General features: G+C 51.8%; 1 protein-coding gene across 1 annotated transcript; it reads right to left on the bottom strand.

Annotated features, from left to right (window-relative positions):
* Nucleotides 1-3,341: 3,341 nt before the first annotated feature.
* On the bottom strand, nt 3,342-12,909 carry IRF8 (interferon regulatory factor 8). Its single transcript, XM_030956112.1, has 9 exons — nt 12,848-12,909; nt 10,373-10,547; nt 8,508-8,691; nt 7,453-7,541; nt 6,947-7,058; nt 6,623-6,670; nt 5,591-5,977; nt 4,918-5,033; nt 3,342-3,611 (listed from the first exon to the last, which is right to left on the bottom strand). The coding sequence occupies exons 2-9, from the start codon at nt 10,544-10,546 to the stop codon at nt 3,441-3,443; spliced, it is 1,281 nt and encodes a 426-aa protein (XP_030811972.1). The 5' UTR covers nt 10,547; nt 12,848-12,909; the 3' UTR covers nt 3,342-3,440.
* Nucleotides 12,910-13,796: the final 887 nt, after the last annotated feature.

Below are 13,796 nucleotides of genomic sequence, written 5' to 3'. Positions count from 1 at the left end.
TGTTCTTCACACGAGTTTGGCACTAATCCTCACACTGGGTTTCAGGCATGTGGGAGGAGTGGATGGACACTTGTTGTCCTCATCGATGTTGAATTCTTCTTCTGAAGCCACCTCTGGGGTGTTTTTGGCATTTGGTGAGGAGCATCATTTGGTGAGGTGCATGTCCTGCATGCCCCTCACCAAACTCCAGAAACACGTGATGAACAAGGTTAATACAACCCAGGATATAACCCAGCTCCTTTTCTCCCAAGGAAAATGCTTCCCAGAAGCCCAGCTGCCTTCCAGCCACAAATCTCAGGAGAAAGGTTGGCTTTGGACCCAAATTACATCCCTGAGCCAGTGAGCAAATATCAAGGGGCGGCAGTGTTGATCACATCCTTTGCGGCACCCAGAAATCAAAATGTTCCTCTGCCATGGAGTAGACATCTTTAGGCTGGAAAATCTTAGGAAATTCCCCCAAATTTCCTGCCCTGGTCCACCCTTCCCTGCCAGACGTCAGGAGGATTTGGTAAGCACATGGCTCCTGCCCAAATATCCTTGAGGGAATGGATGTCCTGCAAGTTGAGGTTTCCTTCACGGAAACCAAGCTCCTCTCTCCTTCCCATGTGGAACCTTTTGCTCCTGAAGGCAGCAGTTCAGCCTGGGCAGCTCCCAGAAATTCCCTTCCCATTCCCACAGGGACACAAAGAGATATCCTGACATCAAGCAAGAGTTGGATGGTGCTGCTGCTCTGACTCCAAGTGTGGGAAAGCACCAAAAAAAGCAGCAAGAATTTTGGGGAGGGCAGTCTGAGCATCTCATTTGTGCTCCACTAGGAGCATCGCTCAATGGAGGGGCTGCAGGGGAAAGATCACCCCCAGGGTTTGGGGACAGGGTCCTCAGCCAAAAACCTGGGCCACTTTTGGGACCTGGCAGCTGACAAGCCGCTGGCAGAGAGGAGCCCACACTGGCACTGAGGTTTCACTTCGGGGAGGTGACAGAGAGGAACCCAAATGAACAGAAACCAACGAAAGTATTTGAGTCACCAGTCGCCCAAAACCACGAAGGCAGGGCACAGCTGCAGCAGCAGCTGCCTGGGGCTGCCCAGGGCCAGGCAAGGTGTCATTCAGTGGCATTTTCGTCTCAGCACTTGCCATTCAATTCTATTGTGCAGCACCTGCTTCCCTTCACTTTTACTCCTCTCTCCCTTTCATTACCATTACTATACTTGATATTTTTATAATTAGAATCCCTGAATGGTTTCTGCTGGAAGGAACCTTGAAATTCAACTCATTCCACCCCCTGCCATGGGCAGGGACACCTTCCACTGCTCCAAGCACCATCAAACCTTGCCTTGAGTATTTCCAGGGATCCAGGGGCAGCCACAGCTTCTCTGGACACCCTGTGCCAGGGCCTCAACTCCCTCATAGGGAAGAATTCCTTCCCAAAGTAAAGAATTTCTTCCAAATATTAAACTATTCTCAGTCCACAAGGCTTTTCTTTCCAATTCCCCTCCCTCTGCAGGGCTACCAGGGAATGAGGGAGGCACCTGGGATTACACCACGAGAGGACAGGGGGGAAATGCTCCCATTTCCCATGGGAAAAGGAAAAGGGGAAGTTTTTGGACACAGCCATAAAAAATTGTCCCCACCCCGTGACCTCGAAGCATCACACCCAGCTCAGTGCTGTGGTAGGACACATCCTCCTCCTCCCTGGAATGAAGGCTCTGCAAGTGATCCCATTTCCCTCCCTCCACTGCATTACAGCATTTTGACTCATTTTTTTCTGCCTGGAGGTGAATCCAGGAAAAGGAAGGCGGTGACAGAGGTTTAACACAGACCCCACCACAGGTAAAAACCAAATTAGGGGCAAGTCAGAGGTCCCAGACTCCCCCCAGCAGCTCTGAGCCACCACCCATTGCACCCAAGAACCACATTGCAAGAGAAATACAAAATATAGCACTTTAATTGCAGGGAGATATAAAAATTTACCCAAAAATGAACAAACCTCAGGCATACAATAAATAGGCAGCTTGGGTGGCACGCACACATGTGCAGCCCTGCTCTGGGGGGCACACACAGGGGCTGTGAAAATGAGGATTTACACATGGATGACGCTGCCTGGACACGCCTGGGAGAGCCCCACACGTGTGTTCGGGAGGGTGAAGCCAAGCTATTCACACTACGCTGCAATCTTGAAAAATTAAAATTCTGTGTATTTATATAAACTCTGGCTCTGGTCAGGAAAAATGAAGATTCCCAAGTTTTCGTATTCAATATTTACATATAGAATCTCTGCACGGGTTCCCAAATTTCAATCCACTTTGGTGTGAAAGAGAAACACATAAATCTCACAGCAAAAAAAAATATAAAATAAAGAGGAATTTCAGGAGTTCTCTTTGGGAGGCACACCCTGTCTTCCACCAGCAGGACTCTTTGAAGGGGGAAAGCTGATTCCTGGATATAATTTCCTAAATTTGAGCATCCTAAAGCTTTTCCAAGAGTCACCTCCTATCGAATTGCTGCTCTCAGCAAGGTCTGAGTTGCAGATTGTTGGGGCAGGTGGTTACAGCTGCTGGGTTTTGGTTCTGCCTGACTGGCCATTAACAAAGGCAACACAAAGCAAAGCCAGCCCTGACCTTCCTGCACAGCTTGGATGCCCCGCAGCCATGAGCTGGGACTAGAAAAGCTTTATCATAAATTCTTATGATAAAATTCTTATAAATTCTTATTGTCAACAATTTTTATCATAAATTCTTTATAGGACAAACACTGAACAGCCAAGCTATTTGCTCATGGCAAATTTTCACCGCTGGATTTATACAGACTCCGCACTGGAAACAGCAAAGAACAAAACCCAACTTTTGGGGGGAAAAAAAGAGAAAAAATAGGAAAAAAAAAAAAAAGAAAAGAAAAATAGGAAAAAAAAGGCAAAAAAATAGGGGGAAAAAAGAGAAAAAATAGGGAAAAAAAGAGAAAAATAGGGGAAAAAAAAGAAAAAATAGGGGAAAAAAAGAGAAAAAATAGGGGAAAAAAGAGAAAAAATAGGGGAAAAAAGAGAAAAAATAGGGGAAAAAAAGAAAAAATAGGGGAAAAAAGAGAAAAAATAGGGGAAAAAAGAGAAAAAATAGGGGAAAAAAAGAGAAAAAAGAGGGGGGAAAAAAGAGAAAAAAGAGGGGGGAAAAAAGAGAAAAAAGAGGGGGGAAAAAAAAAAAAAGGGGGAAAAAAATAGGGAAAAAATAAACAAAACAAAAATAAACAAAAACAAAAAAAAAAAAAAGAAAAATCAAAAAAAAAAAAAAAAAACAGGAAAAAATAAAGAAAAAAAAAGAAAAAATAAGAAGAAAATAAAAATAAGCAGAAATCAAGGACACTTTTGAGTGTCCCTTTTTAGGACACTTAGGCACTGGTGGGAGCAGTCGGGTGTGGCCAGGCCAGCCCAGCAGGGAGGGGGCCCCAGGCTCACACCGCGATCTGCTGGCTCTCCCTGAAGAGCGGCCGGGGCGTGCAGATGTCCTGGAAGATCCGGTAGCCCTGCTCGTGCTGGGGCTCCTCAGCCATGGGCAGCATGGGGCTGGAGCTGCAGCTCTTGCCAGCCTCGTCCACCACCTGCCTCAGGTACAGCTGCTCCACCTGGCACAAAGCAAAAAAGGCAGGGATTGAGTGAGGAGTGAACTCTTGGGGCATCTCTGCTGCTCCAGCCAGTGGAGATGTGTGACGGTTGTCACAAGGGGTCTTGGGTGAAGGAAGAGACGAGATCTTTGACTCCATTATCAGAAGGCTTGATTTATTATTTTAAGATATATACATATGCTATAACTATACTAAAAAGAAAAGCAGGAGAGCTTTTCAGAAGCTGCTGCTAAGCTAAGAATAGAAAAGTAAAGAATGATAACAAGGCAGCTCTCTCCGACTCTCTGAGAGAGTTCCCTCCCTGGATTGGCCATCAACCATAAACATCCAAGCTGGGCCAGTCCAGACAGACTTATTGCATTCCACAGCAGCAGATAACTTATTGTTTACATCTTGTTGCTGAACTTCTCAGCTTCAGCAGGAAAAATCTTAAAAGAAGATTTTTCACAAAAGATGTCTCCGACAGAGATAGGCTGGGGGACACACAGCAGAGCACAGGGGGCCGGGTCCTGCCAGGACAGCAGGTCTGCCTCGCCACAAGCAGCTCCAGGAATAAAGGAGCAGCCCCAGGAGCTGCTGCCAGCAGGAGATTGAGGTGCAAGGACAGGCTGGGGGTGTCCCAGCACGTCCAGAGTGATCCACTGGGGCAGACATCCAAGGCAGCAAGAGGTGACGAGGTCAGGAGCTGTGCAGGAGGCACAGGACCAGCCTCTGACCCTCTAAAATCCCCACAGGGCCCCACAGACTGGTGGGTCTCTGCTTGCTCAAGAGGGGATGCCACACCCTGCCTGTGCCCTCCCTGTCACAGCCTGGCTGGCCCAAGAGGCTCCAGAAACCTGTCCTGAGCCTCTTCAACCCAACTGGTGCAGCTTCTCCCAAGGAGAAGTTTCTGACCAGAGCCAAGAGGATTGACCCCACATCCCACCCCTTCTTCCCCCTCCAACCCCACTGCTGCCAATCACAGCTGTTGACCGCATCACTGACTGATCTTAAATCCAGCACTCCAGGGATTTACTGCCCCATTTCCCACAGGAAAAGGCAGAAGTCCCAGTGCAGGATCAGGAGGAAGAGGAAAGATTTCCCTGCAGTTCACAAAACTCATGCCCTTAGGGAGCTCTGTTTGCAAACCCAGCACCAGGAATTTGATAATCAGCAGCCCAAGCACCTCTCAGGAGGCTGTGGAAAAGCACCACAGCACCTCCACCCCAATCTAGGCACCCAAATGCCCCGTGGCTGCAGGGGTGGGGCTCTGCTGGCACAATTCCCACTCTGCCTGGGTCCCTTTTCATCCCAGCTCCGCCCATACCTGGACAAGGATGAGTTTACACCGCAGGGGCACGGCGTCTGGGAACTCCTCCCCGAAGCACAGCATGACCCTGCTGTCTGGGAAGCGGCCCTGGTTGTTGTAGTACTGCTGCAGCTCTGCAAGGACAGAGGAAAACTGGGAATTTGCCCTCCAGGGGCTTTGTTACACATCCCTGGGATCAAACACCCCGCAAGGAAGCTGTGGGTTCAAGCAAAGCCTCCAGTCTGGGATTTGCCACATGACCCCAAACACCACATTATCCTTTCCTAGGTCTGGTAGTGTCAGCTGCTCATCCTTGGGAGCCCAGCAGGGAGGGACTCAAAGTGTGCAAGGAAAAAGGGTTCCACCCTTTCAACCCCACCACAGGGCTCAAGGGGGTCTCAAGGGGCTCCAGAAACCCTTTGTGCATTGTCTCAAGGCTTTGGGATCCCAGAATTACCTCAGCTTTTCCAGGGAGTTTCTGGCCAGATTCATATCCCTGTCCTCCCACCCTTTCCTCCACCCTCCTGAAGGCTTCCCCACCCCAAAACCTCTGCCACCCAGGATTGTCCACCACATCAGCTGGCTGACCATCCTCAACCACCCAATGCAGGGGATTTATTTCCCACAGGAAAGAGCAGAAAATCCCGACACCAAAATAAAAAATAAAAAAAATCAGGAGGTTCCTACAAACCTCGGAAGAACAGATTGGTGTCAAAGATCTTCACCACGTCCTCCCGGTCCAGTTTGTTGGGCCTGTCCTTGTAGGCCATGGTGTTGCCGCTCCAGAAGACCCTGCCCTGGCACAGCCTCTTGATGAAGATGCCCTGCTTGTTGCTGTGCAGGAGGACACCCCTCTCGAGGTGGCCAAAGAGCTTCCTGGTGATCTGCTTCTGGCGCTCGTTCTGGATGGCGTCGGCCGAGGGGAACCGCACGTGCTCCAGGGCGTCGGGGGCGTAGAGCTTCTCCCCGTGGCCCGAGGGCTGCCCCAGGGAGATCCTGCAGCCCTCAGAGCACGAGGTGCTGACGTGGCCCACCAGCCTCCCGCTGTAGTAGAAGCTGATCACCATCTGGGAATAACCTGGGAGGTGAGGGATGTGCATGCCTCATCAGGGAAGGGACAAAGGTGCTCCTGGCCGCCATGCCCAAATCCCAAATCTCCTGGGAGTGGCTCTCTCTTGGGGGAGGGACATCTCCAGGGCTGACCAGCAAGTGAGAGCCCCCAGTATTACAGGATCATGGAGTGGTTGGGGTTGGAAGGGATCTCTGGACCACCCAGGTCACCTGAAGCAGGTGACACAGGAACAAACCCAGGTGGGGTTTGTTCCACAAATTCCTCTCTGAATGTCTCCAGGGAGGGAAATTCCACAACTCCACTCTGACACCCTCCATGGGAAGTTTTTCCTCAGGTTGAGGTGGAACTTCTGGTGGTTTAGTTTCAACCACATTGAACCCCCTCCTCCTGCCTTTGCTCCACACTCCCCCCATGCCACGGGCAGATCCCCCCATCCCAAAAGCTGCCTAATCCCAATATCCCAAGCAGCTGCTCTCTGCCCCCATGCCACCAGGCAGGATTCATCCCAGCATGGCAATGTGGATAATCAGGAGGGTGCAGCAGCTCCTAAACCCAAAGCAAAGCCTCCCTGGAGGTGGGGGACGGAGTCAGAGCCACCTCCTGCCACCCCAAACAGAGAGGGGCACCTGCTGGCCAGGTGAGGAGCCTTACCTGAGTGATACTGCTCATAGCTGGAGTATCCATTCATCAGGGGCAACGCTGTGGGCACAGAAAGCCAAGCTGAGCCTGCAAATTCCCAAATCCCAATCCCCCAGTTCCCCCCAACCAGCTCCCTCATTTTCTGCCCCAGGTTTCCCAGCTCCCACATGGGGAATGCCAGCAAAAAGCTCCCAGCTGGATTTCTTCATGAGTACTTCAAACATTCTTAACAAGGAAGATAAAATACACAGTGGGGAGCAGTTTATCCCCACACAGGAAGATTTTTTTCCTGCCCCAAAAACCTCCCAAACAGCACACAAGCTGTTGGCTGCTTACCAGGGCTGGGCTGCTGCACCCACCAGTCGGGTATTGGGGGGTTCCTGCAGGTCTCCTGGGGGGGTGAGGGGCTCCTCTTGATGATGCCCAGGTACTCATCCACACAGGAGGGCTGTGGGACAGCAGGCACCGGGATCAGAGCGGGTTTGATGCCTCCAGCAAGGCACTTGGAGCCCTCAGGGAGGGCCCAAATGGCATCACCAGCTAATTTTTGGGGGGTTGGAAAGACCAAGTCTGGCACTGCCCAGGTTGTGCATCTGAACAAAACCCTACAGAGGGCAAGCAGGCAGGTGTGACAGGGCCAAGGAGGGGCACAGAGCTGTGACAGACCCATCCCCAGTGCAGGTCTCTCCCAGCTGGACGCACAAGGAAAGCAGGAGCTGGTGCTGGCTCACCTGAGGGAGCTGCAAACCCAACCCTGCAGCGGCAATGTGGGGAAGGCAGCGCTTTCCCAAAGCTGACAGCTTGACCCAAGCCCTGCCCCTGCAGCCAGGGCGAGGCCTCACCTCCTTGATGAGGTCGTCGATGGCGGAGGAGCTGCAGTCCATCTCGGTGACATCGCTCAGGCTGCTCCCGTTGGCCACCCCGGCTTTGCCTGCAGGGACAGGCACGGCTGCAGTCACAACAGCCACAGCTGCCAAGCACAGCTCATCCCGAAGGGCTTTGGAAACCTCGCACCCAGTGAAAGTGGTGAAAGCAGGAACCACAGCAGAGGCACGCAACAGCACCTTGGAGAGGCTCACAGCCCCTCCAGAGCTGCTTGTTTGGGGCCAAAAATCACTTTAGAACTCATTTTCCCCCTGCACAGGGACAAGCAGCAAGAAAAATCAAAAGCCTGGCTGGTGACAGAGACAGAGCTGGAGCAGGGGAGAGGGTTTGGGGTTTTTTTGAGCACCCCAGAGACTGGGGCTGGGGCTGCTGCTTCTCTTTTTTTTCCACCAGCCACCCCAGGGCAGTGGTGCTGCTGGTGGGAACCTGCAGTGCCATTTGCATAGTGGCAGCACAGCCCCTGTGTGAACAGGCTGGGGGGGACAGAGATGCTAAAGGCAGATTTCCTGAGTGCAAAATCATGCTTTTTTTTTGTAAGTTTTTAACTTTAAAAAAAAAAAAACAGGACAAAGCACACAGGCTCCCCTAACCACAAATAGAGTTATAGTGAGCTGAGCCACAGCGGACATCAGAGCAGCTCTCTGCAAAATTACTGCTCCTCCAGCAAGAAAAGGGATTTATTGCAGCTCCCCACCACCCTCCACAGGGCAGGAGTTGGGAGTTAAAAAAAAAAAAAAGATTGAGGCTCATGTCCCTCCCCCAGGCAGGGAAAGTGGAATTTGTCCCTACAACGTCCTCAGGGAAGGGGATTTCCCACAAAGCTGCAGCTGTCCCACCTTTCCTAGGGGTTTAAGGGGTTAAAAAACCCCAAACCTGGGCTTTGTCCTCCTCTCCCTGTCACCCCAGGGGACACCTGCAGAGCAGAACAAGCACAGAGCAGGGCTGGGAGCCGTGCTCAGGTGCAGGGCTGTGCTCACAGGATGGACTCACAGCCCCTTCCTGGGGGACTCACACTTCTGCTCCTCCTCTGGCACGATCCTGTAGACCTTGTAGGGCTCGGAGATGTCCAGCTGGGACCTGTCTGTCACCTCCTCGAAGTCAGGGCTCTTGTTCAGGGCGCAGCGGAGCCGCGTCTTCCATGTGGCCGGCTCGGCTTTGTCGCCCTCCTTGAACTTGCCCTTGAAAACAGCCCAGGCCTGAAGCAAAGAATGAGAAAAAAACCCCTAAGAAAATCCATCCCTGTGAGCCCCACAAAGCCTCTCAGGGAGGAAGAGCTGGGGTTGCAGAGAGCATTTTGCATCTTGCACCCTCTCGAGCATCTCTTGGGGATTTGCTGTTTCACTCCTAGACTGCGGCCACCTGCGCAGCCGCCACACCTGGGGGGGTTTGGGGTGCACAGCAGCACTGCCTGCCTCAGAAACGCAGGAAAGGCTTGTAAATACCTCAGAAATGCAGGAAAGGCTTGTAAAAGCCAGGTTTGCAAAAAGCAGAGGGCAAAATCATCACTTGCGCGTTCGCTTCTGCACCTAATGGTCAGGAGCACGAGGAATCGCTGCTCAAAAATCAAAGTAAACCTCATTTCCCAGCTCCTGACTGATAAATTAATAAATATAATTGGTTTCTCTAAGATCAGAACATAATTTGTGCTTTTGGTAGGCTGAAGGAATAATGAAAAACATTACAGATTTTTTTAATATACAGATTGATTTCTTTTATAGATATTTCTATATTTTCAGAGGGCTGAGCTCAAGGCTATCCTCATAACTCCCAAACCAGTTGTTACTGAAATTAAATTCCTTCACCAGTACAGATACTTGGAAGTGGGGTCAGAGGGAAGGGAATTCCTGGGGAAGATCTGAACTTTTTGCTTCAGGATGGAGTTTTCCCATTTTTTCCAAAACTGGAAACCCTCACTTCAGTGAAATCCTTCCTTCCCACCTATAAAGTCATTTTTGGTTTTTTTTTAACATAAACCCAGCATTTTATCATCAAACTCATCAGCATATTATCATCAAGTTGATGAGGAGTTCAGAGCAGGTCAAAAGCTGCTTCTCACATCACACCTGGATTCAAACATGGTGAAAACAAACCTAAAACTGGTCATAAATTTTGATGAAAAGGAATAAATCATCCCCAAAAAAAAGCCAGGAGACCAACTGCAGCATTTCCTGCAAGGGTTAAAGATGTAAAACCCAGAGACAGCATGACCATGTCCCACAAAGGGACAAAACCAGCAGCACAGACCCAGGGACTCTCAGAATCTCTGCTGCTCCGAGATATTCAAGCTTCTTTTTCCCAGCCTGGCTGTCGAAGAAGGAGTCAGGATTTTTCTGTTCTCGTTCTCAAGGTTGTTTATTATTTCTTATCCATAACATTCTTTCTCTGACCTGCTGAGATCTGTCTGGCAGGTTGGGTTGAGCCACACTGGTGTTGTCTTTTATACTAAAAACTATCTGTACAATATTTACCATAACTTCCCAACACTTATCACCTATGTTAGACAGTGAGCTTCCACCTTAAACCAACCCAAAAGTGCCACCATCACAGCAGAAGATGGAGGACAAGAAGAAGAAGGAGAAAGGCTGGACATGCCCAGGTTCCTCCATCTTGCCCCCTGAACCCCCATTCCAAAAACCCCAAAATTCCACATTTTCACCCCGTGATAAATTCACTATCATTCTACTCAAACTCTCTTGACTTGTAATTCTTCATATAAAGTTGGCAATTGTTTTTTCCAAGGGCTAAATCAAAGGCACGGGGGTTTTGAGCCCTTTGCCAAGGCTCCAATCCCCTTGGCAGGGTCTCGAGCGCTGCAGGGCAGCCAGAGGAATTTCCTGGGTTCCGACAAGGAACCACCAAAGAAAAGGCACTCCCTACCTTGAAAATGGAAGCATCCACCTCCTGGTTGTAGTCCTGCTTGCCAGCGTGCTTCCAGGGGATGCGGAACATGGACTTGTCCTCGTTCTCCCAGATGAGCCCCGCGTAGAGCTCGCTGTCGATCTGCTCGATCAGCCACTGCCGCAGCCGGCGCCCGCCGTTCCTGTCACACATCCTGCACGGACGGGGGAAAGAAATCTGTATTTTAGCATTGGCTTCCCTCAAAAAATTAAAGTGAATGTTATGTGTGTTGTGTTAGAAAGTGATGCTGTATTAATTCTCTTCAGTAGCGTGTTAAATGTGGTTTTAGGTTATAACATAGGGTTAAAATACAAACTGTGCTATGTAAGATAATTTTTTTTAAAGAAAGGGCTTGCACTGAGATAGCAGCCACAGGACACCTGAATCCTTCAGAGAAAGAGAATTTGTTTCTCCATTATCAGAAGAAATGAACTTCTTCCCACCTTGCTCAGCCCTGAAGACTCTGTCAGGATTCAGAGGAAGAAGCTGACACTGCCCAGACAGAATCCTGTGTTTGAATGGAATTTATGCATCATGTATGAGATGTATGAATATGCAACAGGTTATTGCCTTTAAGGGTTAATCCTTCTGTTAATGTGTGTCCTTTTTCGGGCTTATTTTGCCCAGAAAAAGGTACCCGGACATCCATAACTCTTTGTTTCTGTTGTCTCATACTGTCCTAATCCAAATTGCCCAAATTATTACTACTCTAATTATATTACTATTTTTATAACCATTTTATTACTATTAAACTTTTAAAATTTTAAAAACAAGTGGTAGGCGTTTTTCACATGCAGGGACACCCAGCGAGCCCTCTCAGCTCTGCCAGCTCCATCCCAGCACAGCCTGGGAGCAGAGATTGGGCTGCTTTGCCCCGTGCTCAGCTGGCAGCAGCACCAGCTGCAGCTTTTGGAAGCCCCACATGCCAATGTCTGCCCACTATAAAGTCCCTTCCAACCCAAACCCTTCTGGGATCCCACAACTCTAATTCGAAGATTAAAACACCCCCAGCCCATGCCCCCACCCCATCCTCTGCTTCTTTTAAAATTAAAAAAAAAAATTAAGGCAATTTCCTTCTGAGTTGCTACAAATTCTTCCTCCAGCCCTACCAAAGTTCCGCTCCCAGAGTGGCTGACTCAGTGCTCTGCCTATTCCTATTTTGCTGCAGGATAAATCACAGAGGAAGCAGATGGATGGGGATTAAAGCCCCCAGCTGTGCTGTCACCTGAGCAAGTGACACTGAGCAGGCCATGCTGGGGTGCCAGAGCTGTCCCTGGCACAAGGATTTGTCCCGGAGGGGGCAGCAGCTCCTCTCACCAAGCACCATTAGGGGAGCAGATGCCAGCTCCAAACTGCATCCCAAATCCTCCCAGGGACAAGGAACACAAAAGCAAAGGAAGCAAAGTGCCAGGCTCACCCTCCCTGTCACCTCCATGCCATGACAGGAGCTGGTGGCCTGGCAGAAGTGATCAGCAGCCCCTGAACCAACTTCCCAGGCATTTTGGGCTCTCCATTTTACAGGACTGCCTCTCCCTCGTTTATTTGTTATTTACTGCCCCACTGGAAGATTTTTGGGGAGAAAACAAGGATGCTCCCAGCACAGCCTGAGAGCCTGTGGTCCCTGCTTTGCCATGGGCTGCCACCAGCTCAGTGCCACCAAATTCCATCCCTTCCTGATGGCCCTGGCTACTCAGAGCACAGCTCCTGGTTTTTAGGGATGGTGAGCACCAACACCACCCGCCAAAACATCACAGAGGGCACAGCTCTGGGTGTCCCAAAGCACACGGCACAGCTGATCCCTGGAGGAATGGGGCACGCACAGCTTCTCTGGGGGCTCCAGCGCCCGCCCTGAGTGATGCCAAAAGGGAAGAACCCGAGAAATCCCGCAGAAAGGGGACACTTGTTTTTCTAGAAAGCTTCTTCCCATCACTGCCGGAGGCCGGGGCTCCATCTGCGCTCCCGAGAGGGAGTCACACGCTCGGGACAACATCGAGGAGCCGCCCCCGCCGGGCTGGCAGCGGCAGCGCCGCGGCTCCACCGCCCATCCCGGGCTCTGCCACCCGCAGGGCACCGCGACACGGGGACATCCCGCATGATCCCGCACACCCCCTGCGCTCCTCGGCAGCGTGCGGGAAACCGGGCTCGGGACCTCCCCCGCCTGGTGCCGGTGCCTTCCCGGTGTCCTCTCACAGAGGATGCCGGTACAGGACGCAGTCCTGGGCCAGCTCCCTGCCCTCCTACAGGGGATGCCGGTGCCGGTCCCTGCTCTCCCATAGGTGACGTCGGTGCCGGTCCCTGTCCCCCGGCCGCTCCCTGCCCTCCCACGGGGGATGCTGGTATCGGGATGCTGGTATCGGGATGCCGGTATCGGTCCCCCAGCTGGTCCCTGCCCTCCCACGGGGGAGTCAGGTCCCTGCCCACCCGCGGGAGATGCTGCTATCGGGATGTCGGTACCTGTTCCCCCGATCGGCGCCGTTCCCGATTCCGCGCTCCCGGTGCCGCGCCCGCGGTTTCGCCGAGCTCATTATTTATACCAGCGAGATTATGCGGCCACGCCCATTGCCACGCCCACCCCACGTTCCACCAATCACCGGCTCCTCGCCCCTCCCGCCCTGCCCAATGGGGAGGCGGGGCCGTGCTGAGCTGACCAATGAGAAGCGTCCTGGCGGGGCGCGCGCCGCAGTTTCTCTTAAAGCGCGACTTTCCCCGAAATCAGCTGACCTGGGGGGGCGGGGCCTCGGCGGGAGGGGGCGGGGCCTCGGCGGGAGGGGGCGTGGTTAACTTGCCCCTGTCCCGGGTCTATCCCGGGTCGGTTCAGTGCCGTCGTTCCCAATCCCAGATTAATCCATTCCCAGATTAATCCAGCTTCCCCAGTCCCAGAGCAGTCTGCCCAGAGCCAGGCTGGTCCGTTACCAGTCCCAGCCCAGCCCATCCCCAGTCTCACACCAATATCCCAGTCGCCCATACACACCAAACCAGAACCACAACAGCCCAATCAGCCATCAATCAACCCCTCAACCCCCCCCACCCTCCAATCACACCCAATAATCCCAGTCCCAGACCAGCCCATTCCCAACCAGTCTCCCACCCAATATCCCATCCCCATTCCAAGACCAGTCCCATCCCCATCCCAGTCCATTCCGATCAGTTTCCCCAGCCCCAAAAATACCCCATCCCATCATTCCCATTCCCAGACCAGTCTCCCCAGTCCCAGATCAATATGAGACCCCCCCCTCCCCCCCAACACCCCCAACAGTCCCCACCCCCCACCCACAAGTCCCCATTCCCCAGTCCCAAATCAATTTCCCCATTCCCAGATCAGTTTCCCCAGTCCCAAATTCCCCATTCCCAGACCAGTGTCCCCAGTCCCAGCCCAGTCCATCCCCACTGCCAGGCCACTTTC

This window comes from Camarhynchus parvulus, chromosome 11, assembly GCF_901933205.1.
Source record: "Camarhynchus parvulus chromosome 11, STF_HiC, whole genome shotgun sequence".
Lineage (NCBI taxonomy): Eukaryota > Metazoa > Chordata > Aves > Passeriformes > Thraupidae > Camarhynchus > Camarhynchus parvulus.
The sequence above is the reverse complement of the archived record's forward strand: the minus strand, read 5'-3'. Positions and strand labels throughout refer to the sequence as shown.

What these genes read in the sequence shown, in the direction of transcription:
- IRF8 (XM_030956112.1), bottom strand. Translation starts at nt 10,546, where the DNA reads ATGTGTGACAGGAACGGCGGGCGCCGGCTGCGGCAGTGGCTGATCGAG. An exon ending in GGTGCAGCAGCCCAGCCCTG is followed by an intron (nt 6,671 to 6,946) that starts GTAAGCAGCCAA and finishes CTGTGCCCACAG; the next exon opens with CGTTGCCCCTGATGAATGGA. An exon ending in GTAAACTCATCCTTGTCCAG is followed by an intron (nt 3,612 to 4,917) that starts GTATGGGCGGAG and finishes GCTTTGTGCCAG; the next exon opens with GTGGAGCAGCTGTACCTGAG.